This window comes from Paramisgurnus dabryanus, chromosome 3 (genome assembly GCF_030506205.2).
Source record: "Paramisgurnus dabryanus chromosome 3, PD_genome_1.1, whole genome shotgun sequence".
Classification (NCBI taxonomy): domain Eukaryota; kingdom Metazoa; phylum Chordata; class Actinopteri; order Cypriniformes; family Cobitidae; genus Paramisgurnus; species Paramisgurnus dabryanus.
In genome coordinates, this window is record NC_133339.1 from 7,722,996 (window position 1) to 7,737,341 (window position 14,346).

The 14,346-nt window shown below is 42.4% G+C and overlaps 1 protein-coding gene and 1 long non-coding RNA gene across 2 annotated transcripts; one reads left to right on the forward strand and one right to left on the reverse strand.

The window, feature by feature from the left end:
• Nucleotides 1-645: 645 nt before the first annotated feature.
• Nucleotides 646-14,247, forward strand: LOC135734238 (cytochrome P450 2K1-like). Its single transcript, XM_065253160.2, has 9 exons — nucleotides 646-907; nucleotides 3,904-4,066; nucleotides 4,247-4,396; nucleotides 4,482-4,642; nucleotides 8,997-9,176; nucleotides 12,217-12,358; nucleotides 12,439-12,623; nucleotides 12,770-12,911; nucleotides 12,994-14,247. The coding sequence occupies exons 1-9, from the start codon at nucleotides 704-706 to the stop codon at nucleotides 13,179-13,181; spliced, it is 1,515 nt and encodes a 504-aa protein (XP_065109232.1). The 5' UTR covers nucleotides 646-703; the 3' UTR covers nucleotides 13,182-14,247.
• On the reverse strand, nucleotides 3,006-3,610 carry LOC135734272 (uncharacterized). The gene is made up of 3 exons (XR_010527233.2): nucleotides 3,198-3,610; nucleotides 3,101-3,127; nucleotides 3,006-3,029 (listed from the first exon to the last, which is right to left on the reverse strand). It is a non-coding gene; the product is annotated as an uncharacterized lncRNA (long non-coding RNA).
• Nucleotides 14,248-14,346: the final 99 nt, after the last annotated feature.

Here is a 14,346-nt window from a genome sequence, read left to right on the forward strand (position 1 = left end):
AACAGACAGGTCATTCAGTTTTTATATCCTAAACCCTTTGATCGAATGTAGCATCTCTCAGACAAATATTGCATAATCAGGTGTGTAAAAGAGGTAAGAAGTCAGTACAGCTTAAATTGTGACGGAGGTAATACATGACCTGTGTGAGAAACATCACATTAACCTGTGAGTTTTTATTCCAGAAAGTTCTTATTGTCAGAGGTCAATCCACGAAACCCATAGAAGCGTACGTAAGAAAGTTATGGCATTTGGTTCATAGGTAGACAACAGTCCAAAAATGTTACCAGACCAAATTTGGGACAAAAGTAAATTTGTGTGTCAGAGTTCAAGTGCATACATTAACATAGATTGACTAGTTAAGAAAATATCACATTATCTCCGAATCAAGTATGTATACTTTACTGTATGTATAAGCAATAATATAGGTGCAAATATGTTACACTTTTGTAGCTATGGCTTTAGGAGATATTTTTGTTGTCTTGTTGAACAAGCTGAAGAAGTTTAATCATTCATCAAAGTGTGTCCTATATCTAAATGCTGACATGATGGTACCAGCCCTCTGTTCTTATTGTTTATTTGTTTTGCAGAATAACTCCCCCTAGATTTACACGAGGTCCCTCCCTCCTGTATCTGCTATAAACGTTTAAATGCAGCCGGCACAGGTTCAGTGATTCCTGTTCAGCACAGACGCTCAGATTTAATTATGGCTGTTGTGGAGACACTTCTGCAGTTTTCCAGCAGTGGTACAATACTGGCTGCCTTGCTTGTGTTTTTGGTTTTATATGTGCTTTCATCCAACTCCAAATCTCACAAAGAAGGAGAAGATCCACCAGGACCCAAACCACTTCCACTGCTGGGAAACCTGCTGACGCTGGACCTGGAAAGACCCTTTGATACTCTCTGTGAGGTGAGACATCTTAACAAGAATAAGCCCATCATTCAGGCATTTCTTTATGTCACAGGAGTGACGATCTTTTAGGCGGAACCAAAAATTGGGAAAGTTTGGTTCCGCCCGGATGTTTCCGCCCGGACCGGTAAGAGAAAACACCGGACATCCGGTAGCGTCGCGAACGTTGTAATCAGCCAAATTACATACAGCTGAGAGTCATTAAGAGGAGCGCCGGGTGATTGGACGATGGCAACACTCAGGAGAGTATTTTAGAGCAGTTTAAACCACAGTTGGGGTGCTTATTATTCCTGTTGGTGGTGTGTATCGTAGCGTTGAGTTGGGCTCACCGGGTACGCTATTTTGGATTGCTGTATTGCTCTCTCTCTCGTTTGGATTATAGACTTACATTGATGAAGATACCGAAGACCTTATAGGTAGAAGAATTAAACGAATACTGACCTTGGATGAAAGAAACGAAGGAAGGAAAGACGCACCATTGTGAGTATACGTTTGTGGAAAAGTGGTGTTGGTGGCTGAAAACCACCTTGTCTATGCATCTGGAGTCCTAGCAGTGTGAGATCAATCTTGGGGAGCGTGGGACGAAGAAAGTACAGCAGCTGTAAGTAACGGAGTCTCCTTATGGATGTGTTGTGCATGTATTTGACCTGTATATCTCTTTGAGTGTTTTCAAAAGAGAGTGGGTGGCCCTACCCCTGAACCAGCGCGGTGGGTGAGCCAAAGGGTCTTTGTGCTGAAACAGCTCCAGTGACGAAAACAAACACTAGGCCAAGTTACCATCTCCATATTCTTCGTCCAGAGTGAGGTGAAGGAAGACGGGCGTCTATTGTAAGCACTGAGCGTGGTGGGTGAGTCTTGGATGTAGAAATTTTCACTTGAAGTGGTGCTGTGTAATGCTGTGTATTGCAGTGAGATTGCTGTTGTCTTGTCTGACGTACCCCCGCCTCCAGTCACTCGTTCTTGAGACGACGAAGAGGAAGAACGGTTCTAGAGTAAAAACCTGTACATGAATATGCTGTGAGTGTGTTTCAGTCTTAAAATCTCAGAGTGGCGTCTCGAAGTATTTTCCCAGCCAAACGCTCGGCGGACTTGAGTTTAGGAGTGGCGGTGAAGAACTGTGCTATTGACGGTGTGTGAGTATTACCTATAATATTGCTACCTTACCTGTGTCCTTTTATCATCACAGAGTTGGAGGCGAAGGAGATCCGCCGCCCCGAGGTCTCGACGAAAGGGCGCCCCGGTCCAGTTTTCGATTGACCAACGGGTCTCGAGGAAAGGGCAGCGCTCGACCCGGTGTGCCGGCGTGACGTTCTCGCCCCTCTGTAGACCAACGAGCTCGCCGAGAGGGTTTTGGCCCCCGGCGTCACATAGGAAACCACTGTCTAGCTGACGCATCGCGCAGCCAGTTACCGTAAGTCCGCCACCCTGTTAAAGTAATATATGACCTGTTAAAACTGCCAAATCAACAGGGAAGAGGAGTGTGTTGTGAGAGCTGTGCAGAGAGCCATACCTACCTCGAAGCGGTAGCCAGCAGTCATCTGGAGAGAGAGAGAGAGAGAGCCAGCGTGAGCACTGAGATACTGAACTGTGAAGAGAGCCATACCTACCCAAAGCTGTAGTCAGCGCAGAGGTGAGAGAACCATTGGAAACCGATTCATTGTGCCTTCGTGTCCCAGCAGTCATCTGTGGAGAGAGAGAGAGAGAGCCAGCGTGAGCACTGAGATACTGAACTGTGAAGAGAGCCATACCTACCCATAGCTGTAGTCAGCGCCGAGGTGAGGGAACCATTGGAAACCGATTCATTGTGCCTTTGTGTCCCAGCAGTCATCTGTGGAGAGAGAGAGAAAGAGCCAGCGTGAACGCTGAGATATCGAATTGTGAAGAGAGAGCCATACCTACCCAAAGCTGTAGTCAGCGCAGAGGTGAGAGAACCATTGGAAACCGATTCATTGTGCCTTTGTGTCCCAGCAGTCATCTGTGGAGAGAGAGAGAAAGAGCCAGCGTGAACGCTGAGATATCGAATTGTGAAGAGAGAGCCATACCTACCCAAAGCTGTAGTCAGCGCAGAGGTGAGAGAACCATTGGAAACCGATTCATTGTGCCTTTGTGTCCCAGCAGTCATCTGTGGAGAGAGAGAGAAAGAGCCAGCGTGAATGCTGAGATACCGAACTGTGAAGAGAGAGCCATACCTACCCAAAGCGGTAGTCAGCGCAGAGTCCTCTGTGGAGAGAGAGAGACAGAGTCAGCGTGACCGCTGAGATATTAAGCCGTTCAGGAAAGCCCAACGTACCAGAAGCTGTAGTCAGCGACGAGGTGAGAGAAACCATTGGAAACCGATTCACAGTGCCTTTGTGTCCCCAGTAGTTATCTGTGGAGGAGTAGAGAGAACCCGTGTGAGTGTTAAAGGAACGGTAAGGAAGGAAACCCATACTTACCAAGAGCCGCAGTCGGTGAAGAGGTGAGAGAACCCTCGGAGGTCGATCCACCGTGTCCTCGTGTCCCGGCGGTAGTCTGTGGAGAAAGAGAGAACAGGGAAGGAGAGTGAGTCGACAAGCAAGGAGCTCTGTGAGATAGGCGGTGAACCGCCTCGAGCTAGCTACAGGTACACGGATAAGAAAAAGTCTATACCAACACTGATTTGATTTATTCTGCCTCCAGGAAGGAAGAGGAGCGCGCCACGGGCAGAGGGAACCAGAGGCGGGAGCCCGTTCCCCGACGCAACCCCCACCCCCTGTCACTCGCTTGCTCGTGGCCCCCTGGAGGACAGATTCGGGCATTAGTTTTTAATTCCCCTTTCCCCAAATCCCCAGTATCTTTTAAATATTTAAACAAATAAAGAATATTTTTTATACTTACCTGTTCCTCATTGTTGTTTGGTCATTGGGTTGGTTTTGGGGACCTCCTCGAGGTGGGAATTGAGAAGGGGCGTGGCTTAACCACTAGCAGCCAGCCCCTGGCTTGTGACATTAACTCATGTTTTACTCTGTAACCTCCAGCTTTCCAAAACATATGGAAACGTATTCCAAGTGTTTTTTGGTCCCAGTAAAGTCGTGGTCTTGACCGGATACAAAACGATTAAAGAGGCGCTTGTGAACCGAGCAGAAGAGTTTGGAGATCGAGATATTCAACCTATTTTCAAACTACTTAATAAAGGACATGGTAAGAAGAACGTATACTTGCAATATTTACCTTGACCATCGACCATCTAGTGCACACATTTATAAGGGCAGAGTTCTCCCAGACAATGTCTAATCAATCAAATGGGTATTTGGAGTGCAGTTTTTTCTGTATGCGTGACATTGGTATTTATACTAGAATAAGTGTTTGTGTTTTGATCAGGGATCGTCTCTGCCAACGGAGAGAGCTGGAAAGAGATGAGACGCTTTGCTCTGACTAACCTGCGTGACTTTGGGATGGGCAAGAGACGAAGTGAAGACAAAATCATAGAGGAAATTCAGTATCTGAAAAAAGAGTTTGAGAAGTTTCAAGGTACAACAATACACAGTTGGACATCTGAAGTCATGCTCGTACTTTATAAGAATCATTGAGAGAGTTTGTTTGTTTGTTTTTATAGGGAAAGCCTTCGATACAACTCAACCTGTGAACTACGCTGTATCAAACATCATCTCATCTATTGTGTATGGCAGCAGATTTGAATACACAGATCCTCGCTTCACAGCAATGGTTCACAGGGCAAATGAAAACGTTCGGCTTGGTGGATCTGTTTCTATTCTGGTATTCTCTTTAGGATCAATCTATCATTTTAAATACGTTTAATTGCATTGCTGCCATTTACTCAAGCCATTCACCAAAATATTGCACTAAAAGTTGCACTTTTTACCTAAATTTTACACTCTATCGCCAACTTTGTTTGAAACATAAAACTGCAGGGTTTTTTATGAACTTATCTTTATGTTTGTTGAAAAGCAACTGAGGTCCCGTTTCGAGGGAACTTCAACGCTGTATCATGAAATGACACTATGGGAACACGCTTAAAAGAGTGCCGCTTCACTCATGTGTCTCCGTATTTGATGAGGAGGGTGATGTTTGTTTCCTCACATCTCTGGGCCAGCATTTTCTGAGGCGGTGTGACCCCTGGAGTCATGGGGTTCGCAGATGGAGTTAGCAGAGGGATTCGAGACAGCTTTGCCCCTTTCTCTACCCTCTGTCTCCATCGTTTCTGGGAAGAGTACAGGAGTCCGCAAGTCGGCTTCTACCACTCCAACCAGTAGCATGCTAGACTACTTGAGCTTAGAAGAAATAGATGTAATGGGCAATGAGACAATAGAAAATGAGGAAACTAATAATAATCCTGTGGGTTATGATTAGCGGGTGGAGGTTATAACTCTCACTGCAAAGAAACTTAAAATTGAGTGGCCAGTCGAAAGTCAAGAGAGTGAAAAGACGAGTAAACTGGAAGAGAGGTTTCTAAAAAAAGTACAACCAACACGCAGAGGCCTTTCCTTTTTCCTGATCTGCACACTGAGGTGGCTAGATCATGGAAGAAACCATTTTCTGCCAGAATAAATCCACAAGTACATACAAGTTTCTCACACATACAGGGGTATAAGAAACATGGGTATGGCACGCTGCCTAAAGTCAAAGAAACATTAGCGCATTACATATCTGCCGAGTCTTCTTTAAAAAAACGTTTACTACCAAATAAACCATGTGTGTTAGCATGTTAGGTAAAGCAAATATGTCAGGGGCTGGTGCGTGTTTGTGGGGTGGAGGTTCAACATCAAGATGTCATCCTTTGCCATATGAAACGTCCGGGCTTCAGCTGAATGCCAAAAAGAGCAGCTTGGTTTCTATTTGAGGCTAGTATGGGACTCGTTATTGATGCAGGCACACCTCCAGGCGAGTCCAATCGATCCTGGCAACAGTATCCAGAATGAAGCTAGGTCAGGCCTACACTGTAAAATATTTTCAAAGAGTATTGGGTATAATGGCAACAGCATCTAACATAATTCCCTTTGGTCTGCTGCAGATGAGGCCGTTAAAGTAGTGGCTCGAAAGCAAAGGGTAGTGGCTCGAAAGCTCGAGGGGCAAACATTTAGGATAATCAGGATAACCCACAGGTGCCTTTGTTCCCTGAAAATATGGAGAAGTCCCAGGTTCCTGAAAAATCGCCTGACAATAGGGGTGCAATGTCAACAATTTCGACAGATGCATCCCTTGCAGGCTGGGGGGTGGTCGTGGAAGGCAGTTCACTTAGGGGACTGTGGAGAGTGCAACATCTTCATTGAGAAATAAATTGTCTAGAAATGTTAGCTGTGCTGATTGCATTAAGGTCCTTTCTCCCAGTTCTCAGAGGCCGTCAGGTTCTGGTGAGAACAGACAATATGACAGTGGTCTCTTATACAAATCATCGGTGGGGCCTGAGGTCACGCCCTTTATGCATACTGGTGCATCAGGTCTTTTCTGGGCCCAGGAGAAGTTTCTGAGAAGCCTGTATGCTTTTTCGCCGATTGCTGTGCTTCCAGGAGTGCTAGAGAGAGTTTGCTTTAAAGGGATTAATTTTGTTTCTTGTAGTTCCGTTTTGGACAGCCCGAGTGTGGTTGTCGAATCTCCTACTCCTCTTGACAGGCCTGCTTTGGGAGATTCACATCAGGAGGGATCTTCTTACTCAGGCTGGGGGTGCAATATTTCCAGAAATGTGTAAATTATGGACACTCCCCCCTGTTCTGGTTAGGAAGGTGACCAGGCAAGATTGCGGAGATGGGGTGGATGCTAAAACTTTTGAGGAACATGGGTTCAAGTTCAAGTTTATCCTTAGAAAGGAAATTTAGTGTGCAGCAGGATATGTAAAAGAACAAAAACAACTAAAAGCAACACCAGATGCCATCAACATTGTAAACACAATAGACACACATCAACACATCAAACAACACAGCAAACAGCAAACAATGGGGACACTCCTTACCCTGTAACTAATGACAAAGACCAATACACTCTACAATCAATATGTCATGATGAACATTAACAGAGATAATAAATAAAATAATAAATAAACATATACTATAAAAATTACATAAAATATAACCTTAGTGAATTCAAGTTCCTAATAGCCACAGGAATAAAGGCTGAAATAGCCGCAACATAAACCTTTATAGTAGAGGGTGCAAGACTTGATGAAAAACTTTTCATCAAAAGTCAAAAGTTGATTGCTAATATATATAGGTTTCCGTTAATGCTGATCAGGTGGACATCTGATTCCTGACTGTTGACTGCTGGTCGTAGTTACAAGGTGATAAGGTAGACTATTTAAACATGAATCATGTAGAGACCATTTTGAACTCTCAAGCACATCCTCCAGGAAACTTTATACATAAAAATCGAGAGTTTTCACTCTTTGGTGTAGCGATAGACATATAGATCTAGTTAAATGCCCAGTGGCTTCAGTCCTGGAATTTCTTCAAGACTTTTGACATGTGATGAAAAGATTTTCATCAAGTCTTGCACCCTCTACTTTAAAGGTTTATGTTGCGGCTATTTCAGCCTTTCATGTACCTCTATCTGAGGGCTCCTTAGGGAAGCACCCTTTGGTTTTACGTTTCCCTGCATGGCGCTTTGAGGATGAGGCCTCCGTCTACTGTCTAGAGTTCTGGCCTGGGACTTGGCTGTAGTTTTAGAAGTTGGCAGTAGTTTTAATTAGCTCCCTTCAAACCTTTACAGTCAGCTTTGGATAAACATGAATCCCTTAAGCCAGGGGTGTCCACTCCTGCTCCTGGAGGGACGGTGTCTCTGCAGAGTTTTATTCCAACCCTAATCAAACACACCTGATTCAGCTAATCAAGGTCCTACTAGGCAGACTAGATACTTTGAGGCAGGTGTGTTGATGGAAGTTTTAGCTAAACTCTGCAGGACACAGGCCCTCCAGGACCGACTTTGGACACCCCTGCCTTTAGCTGATGTTAAGCTGATTTGCTCACCATTACCACTCTGAGGAGGGTAGGCAATTTACAGGTGGTTCCTGTCAACCATAGACAGTAAAAGAAATGGACACAGCGACTCCATTGGATTCAACGGAGACAAGTGAAGTCAATTAGAAGCACGCACTTCCTGGGTGTCGAGCGTACTGCGCAGACTCAAACTGAGCTCAATGACGTGGATGTCACGTGAGCAACCTGTCTGGCCATTGTAAGTCTTCTAATAGCCGTGCCACGGGAAATCTGAATCACCTACTGAATCTTGCAGAGACGGCGAGCGTGAACAGGAGCACATTTTGGTTAGTATTCTGATTAGTAATCTCCCTTGACTTTATGCCTTCACGTCCACCCGATTGCCTCATAGTCAGTAAAAGATTGCCTGTGAGCTTCTCTCCCAGTCCATACGGTAATTTCTCTACTGTGCGACAGAAAGTCGCAGGTTATGACGCAATCGTTAGCCTATTTTTACAAAAACTGCTTCTACTGGGACATAACGTAAGATACATGGTAATGGAGCCTTTTATACATTTTCGTGTTTCTTTAGAAATAATTAATGGACAAATGGAGTCTTTAAACGCCTCAGATGTAAAGTTATTCGCTGTCAAAGTGATGCCAAAATGAATGGGAGTCAATGGGATGCTAACAGCAGATGGGTGTTCGCTAAGCAATGGCGGCGTCCAGGGAAGCTTCAATAAAATATGAAACCCTGCCCCCCTGCTGTCAACCTATCTTGTTTGGAGTTTGATCCAGGGAATAATAAAGCCATTCTTTACCCGAGACCAGGTTAAGTTTATAAGTTTCCTGTCCAGCTTGAACCTTAGTTATATAGGCCTTCCATCCTCCTCCTCACAAGTCGGCAGACCATTAAATACTTTAACTGCTATGTCCAGTTAGGGTTTTGCAGGAATATATTAATAGGTCTTTTTTGTGGAGAAAATCAGATTACATTCTTGTATCTAAGAAGTGCGCATTACCCTCCCGTTGTGCTATGTGTATGATTTTTGCTATGTTATGGTGAGTTAATGATAACGTGTACATTTATTTATGCATCTCCTAATAAAGGTCATAAAAGGCGTCTAAGGCTTTCTAGATATTTTATTAATGTCACTTCAAAATTTCTGTCATTCATGTGTTTTGTCTCTGCTCTGTTCTTGTAGCTGTATAACACATTTCCATGGCTGGGTCCCTTACTGAACAGCAAAAAGGCTATGGTGAAAAATTCTCAAAAAAACATAGAATCAATAACACAGTTGATCTCTGAGCTGTTAGAGACCCTGAATCCACAGGACAGCAGAGGATTTGTTGACTCCTTTCTCATCCGACAACAGAGCGACAAGGTACGGAATTTACAGTGTTTTTCTTCCCATGCTAAAAACCTTTACATAGATTTTTTTTACAGGAGGAAGTTTAACCTCTCGACGCGCACTAGTTCGTATGCGGGATGACGTCAGTTTTTTTAACGCTGCTAACAATATCTATATACCCTACAGTCTACAAACATTAATAATATTAACATTCCTATACATCGTTTAAAAGGTCTACGGGTTTAGCATCAGTAAGTGTTGGGCGATATGCGCCATTTTGAGATCGTCCTATCATCAGCCTGTGAGATCGGCGATACACCATAGTATCGGGGGCGAGGCAGTAGTTTACTCATTTTTTATTTGTTATTTTTTTTTACTCATTATAACAAGTCACTTGATTTGTGGACAAAAAGAACAAGAGCAACACCGTCATGACCGCAACCTTCTTAAAACTGATGCCATTAATGCGAGCGCGTCATTAAAACACTAACCATGATTACTTAATAACTGTAAAAACATGCATCTGCGCACACACACACACGTGCGCGCACACACAAACAATTCAATGCATTTGTTTAGTGCTGCTGTTGCAGAAGGCTACACGCGTCAAGCAGTGGTGCTCTCAGAGGTGCCTTTTTAAACACATTGGTTCAGTGAAACGCTATCATATTTTAAACATGAGGGACGTGTTGCTACAACTCATTGAAATGCATATCATAAAAAGGATTACTACCATGCAATGTGGATGTTAATGTAAAACTATGATAATAATAATAATAATAACCATTCGCCAACTATCGTCATGACTATCGCCATGAAAGCCTTCCATTGAAGATCGTCGATGCACGATACTACCGTCTATCTGCACAACCCTAGCATCAGTGTATGTTCTCTGTTTTGAGATACAGATGCTCTAGCATCATAAATGTAGTATTTTGTGACTGAAGTCCAGATGACAACAAGCAAAATATGAACAGGACTTCTTACCTTTGTGTAGATATAATGATCGCGAGTCGAATCCAGTCTGTTTCAGATGTGTGAATAACTCATGAAACGTCTAATAGAATACATCCAATGACCATTTTTGTCCACAAATGTGTATAATCCGTGAAATATAGAACATCAGATTTCGCATGAACACCTTGTAATAGAATATAATATACAATCTAAGGACTATTTACGTCGTAACACTGTATATGAGATTACACTTTAGGTTCCGCTAAACACATAAACCTGCGGTCAAACTTTGTTTCTAAAAGTAGGCGGGAGTAAAATACATAATGTCCAAACAGCGCTGTCAAATATTGTGTCATCATCTGACTTGCTCGTTCCTCCAATGACTTCATGGAAAATAATGATAGACAGAACGTGTAGCCAATTAGATAACGAATCCAACAATCTTTGTGTGACATTTTTTTTCCTGGTGTGGAAACTGCATTTTATATGCTAACATAAGGTTAAATAATAATAAGAACGAACGTGTATGCATGTAAAAAAAAAGACTTTTATTTTGGGACTGACTGGCACTTAGAAAAGGCACTAGTCTTACAAAAACCCTTGCAAGAAGCTCATTTTTGGGCCTATTGACCTCAAACGTGAAACATAACTTCTTTAGACTTGTGGCTTTGAGATCATTGCATTTCTAGGTTTCACACACATATTTATCATTAAAGGGATAGTTTTGCCAAAAATGATATTAAATGCCGAGTTGCATATGTCCATCGTTTTTCAGACAAACACATTTTCGGATATTTTAGAAAATGTTTTAGATCTTTCAGTTGATTAAATGTAATGTTACGGGGTCCACCCATAGTCCACGACCTTCAAGTCCAAAAAAGTGCGTCCATCCTTCACAAATTAAATCCAAACGGCTCCAGGATGATAAACAAAGGTCTTATGGGGGTAATCCGCGCGATGTTGTTGTAGAAATATCCATATTTAAAACTTTATAAACGAAAATAAATACCTTCTGGTAGTGCCGCCATCTTAGACTCCTCTGTATTCAGGAGAGAGTATTCGCGTAGTGTATGCACTTTTCTTAGTGACGTATGACAAATTCGGAGGGCGGGGGCACAGAGCAGCTGCAGAGTAACCTCCGTAGGCTGCGTAAGCTCTCATCCTGAATGCGGACACGACTAAGATGGCGCGCTACCGGAAGGTATTTATTTCTGTTAATAAAGTTTTGAATATGGATATTTCTACAACAACACAGCGCGGATTACCCTCAGAAGACCTTTGTTTATCATCCTGGAGCCGTTTGGATTTAATTTGTGAAGGATGGACGCACTTTTTTTGGACTTGAAGGTCGTGGACTATGGGTGGACCCCGTAACATTACATTTAATCAACTGAAAGATCTAAAACATTTTATAAAATATCCGAAAATGTGTTTGTCTGAAAAACGATGGACATATGCAACTCGGACAGCTTGGGGGTGAGTAAATCATGGGTTTAATATCTTTTTTGGCCAAACTATCCCTTTAAGTTTTTTAGTAATAAAAAAGATGTTATGCAAAAAAGTTTTATTCCGAAGTACTTCAGCCTCTCTAACTTTTTTAATTTTTAACTTAAAATAATGTTGCAACCTGGAAAATGGAAAAGCTCAAAGTGTCTTCTCTCTAAGGATAGTTATACTTATACTCTAAATGGTTTAGTAAAAACAACCATTTTAGTGAAAGTAGGTCACTATTTTTCATGGTTTGGGCTAGAGTGGGGGTGCTTTTCAAGAGGTTAAAGGAAACAGTTGCTTACACAAGCACATGCAAGATGGGTTTTGTTGATAGGACTTTGTACCCTTATTGAGTTGGTAAAATGATTACTTGGCAGTTTCCAGGACAGGGATTAGGTTAAGCCAGGACTATACCTGAGTTTAATTGGGAAATATAACTAGTTTGAACAAACATACCTTACTAAAAACATTACTTATGTGCATTTTGATGCAAAACAAAGGGTGTATTTTAAGATATGTCAGTGCAAGTTGTTTTGAGTTTGGACAGCTCCTACATTTATTTTAGTTTAGGACTAGTCTAATCCCTGTCCGGGAAACCACCTCTACATGTTTTTTGTTTTGTCAGAAATTCAGCAAAAAGGACTCACATTTCCACCAGGACAATCTTATCGTCTCTGTGGTAAATCTTTTTGTTGCTGGTACTGACACTACAGGAACAACATTGCGCTGGGCTCTGATGATTATGGCCAAATACCCTCATATTCAAGGTAAAAACACAGTACTGTATAATGACTTTCCTCAGTACAGCTGAATTTGTTTCTGAATAATGTGCGGTGTTTGTATGCAGATCGAGTTCAAGAGGAGATTGACAGAGTGATCGGTGGACGTCAGCCAATCGTGGATGACAGAAAAAATTTACCTTACACTGATGCTGTGATCCATGAAGTACAGAGACTGGCCAACATTGTGCCCATGAATGTACCTCATGCGACCAGCTGTGATGTGAACTTCAATGGATATTTCATCAAGAAGGTCCGTCAGAAAGATATTTGTGTAATGAAGGCCAGCTAGTGTGTAAAAGCTTCCTATCTCAAGAGCTGCTGTAGCGACAGATACTAAAGCCTTTAGTGTTCTTGAAGAGCAAAATCTTTACATGTTGTAATTTGTTTGTTTTCTAGGGTACCACTGTAATTCCTCTGTTGACGTCTGTATTAAGGGATGAAAGTGTTTGGGAAAAACCACACAGCTTTTATCCAGAACACTTTCTTGATGAGAAGGGCCAGTTTGTTAAGAACGACGCTTTCATGCCCTTTTCTGCAGGTACTTTCAAATCTACACCAGACAAGATGTTGTGCTTGCAGTACAATATGTATCAATTTGAGCAATCTTTCTCCCCCCTCAGGCCGCAGGATTTGTCTAGGAGAGAGTTTGGCCAGGATGGAGCTCTTTCTTTTCTTCACCTCCCTTCTTCAGATCTTCCGCTTTACTCCTCCACCAGGAGTGTCTGGAGATGAACTGGATCTCAAGGGAATCGTTGGAATCACATTAAATCCATCACCACACAAACTGTGTGCCGTCAAACGCTGCTGAATATCGATCCACATAGGGATAAACAGATTTAAGCACCAATTTTACAAAATGCACATAATGTATATATTGTAAATACTGGAAGAAATTATTAGCCACAGTGTGCAAAGCTACTTTCATTGTATAAGCTAATTTTAAGTATGCATCAGATTACTTTATATTTGCCCAGATATTTTGCTGAAAAGCAATTGAATTGGAAACTGAATTTATTTAAGACCTCCAGTAATCTACACCTCACCTAATGAATAGACTGACTGTAGAATCTGTATACTAATGACGCATTCTAGGCAACCTGTAACCCGCAAATTACGACTCTGAACTGGGAGTACATCGATCTAGTACAGTATTCTTCAACCCTGGTCCTCGAGGACCGGTTCCAGAATGTTTTAGATGTCTCCTTAATTAACACACCTGATTTAACAGCTTGTTAGGGAGACATTCAGCAAGGAGGCTGATGAGTTATTTCAGGAGTTTTAAATCAGGAGACATCTAAAAATTTCTTGAAGGGGGTCCTCGAGGACCAGGGTTGAAGAACACAGATCTAGTACGAGTTCACAGGTGGGAAGTCATGGATTTGACTGCCGTTCCAGTGCACTTTCACGGGTAGAAGGTTGGAAAACCATGGGTAACAGGTTGCCTGGAACGCATACTCCCAGTTCAGAGTCGTGAGTCATGGTTTTGAAGTCGTGACTTACGGACTCAAAAACCTGCCTGGAATGCAGCATAATATTGTATTGGAATGCATACAAGTTATGGTTACTAGCAAGTGTATCTAAATGTATTGTAAGCCCGGAGTATTAGAACTATTGCGAATAGACATCACAGTTACGTCAATGCAAGCTTGCGCGATGTGGTCGCAGAAAAACAGTGCAAATTGTTACGAGTGAGTACAATCCAAATGCATAAATGTATTAAAAACAAACAAGGCAAACAAGACAAAAGGATAGCCCAAATCAGTAATCCAATAAACAGGCAAAAAGGTCATTACATGAAATATGAACATGGAAGCAATGGCTATAGCTATGATCGCTCGGTACGCAAATAAACTGACAATATTTTGCAACATGAATGAGGAAATGGCATGGTTTACAGAAAAGCAAGGGAATGAAGAAGTAGAGTGTGTGTCCGTAGTCCAGTTGGGGAGAGGGTGCCACCTAGTGGTGGAATG

Coding starts and splice junctions, on each gene's coding strand:
- LOC135734238 (XM_065253160.2), top strand. CDS start 704: ATGGCTGTTGTGGAGACACTTCTGCAGTTTTCCAGCAGTGGTACAATA. Junction 4,643..8,996: donor GTGGATCTGTTTCTATTCTG/GTATTCTCTTTA, acceptor CTGTTCTTGTAG/CTGTATAACACATTTCCATG. Junction 12,912..12,993: donor TTTCATGCCCTTTTCTGCAG/GTACTTTCAAAT, acceptor CTCCCCCCTCAG/GCCGCAGGATTTGTCTAGGA.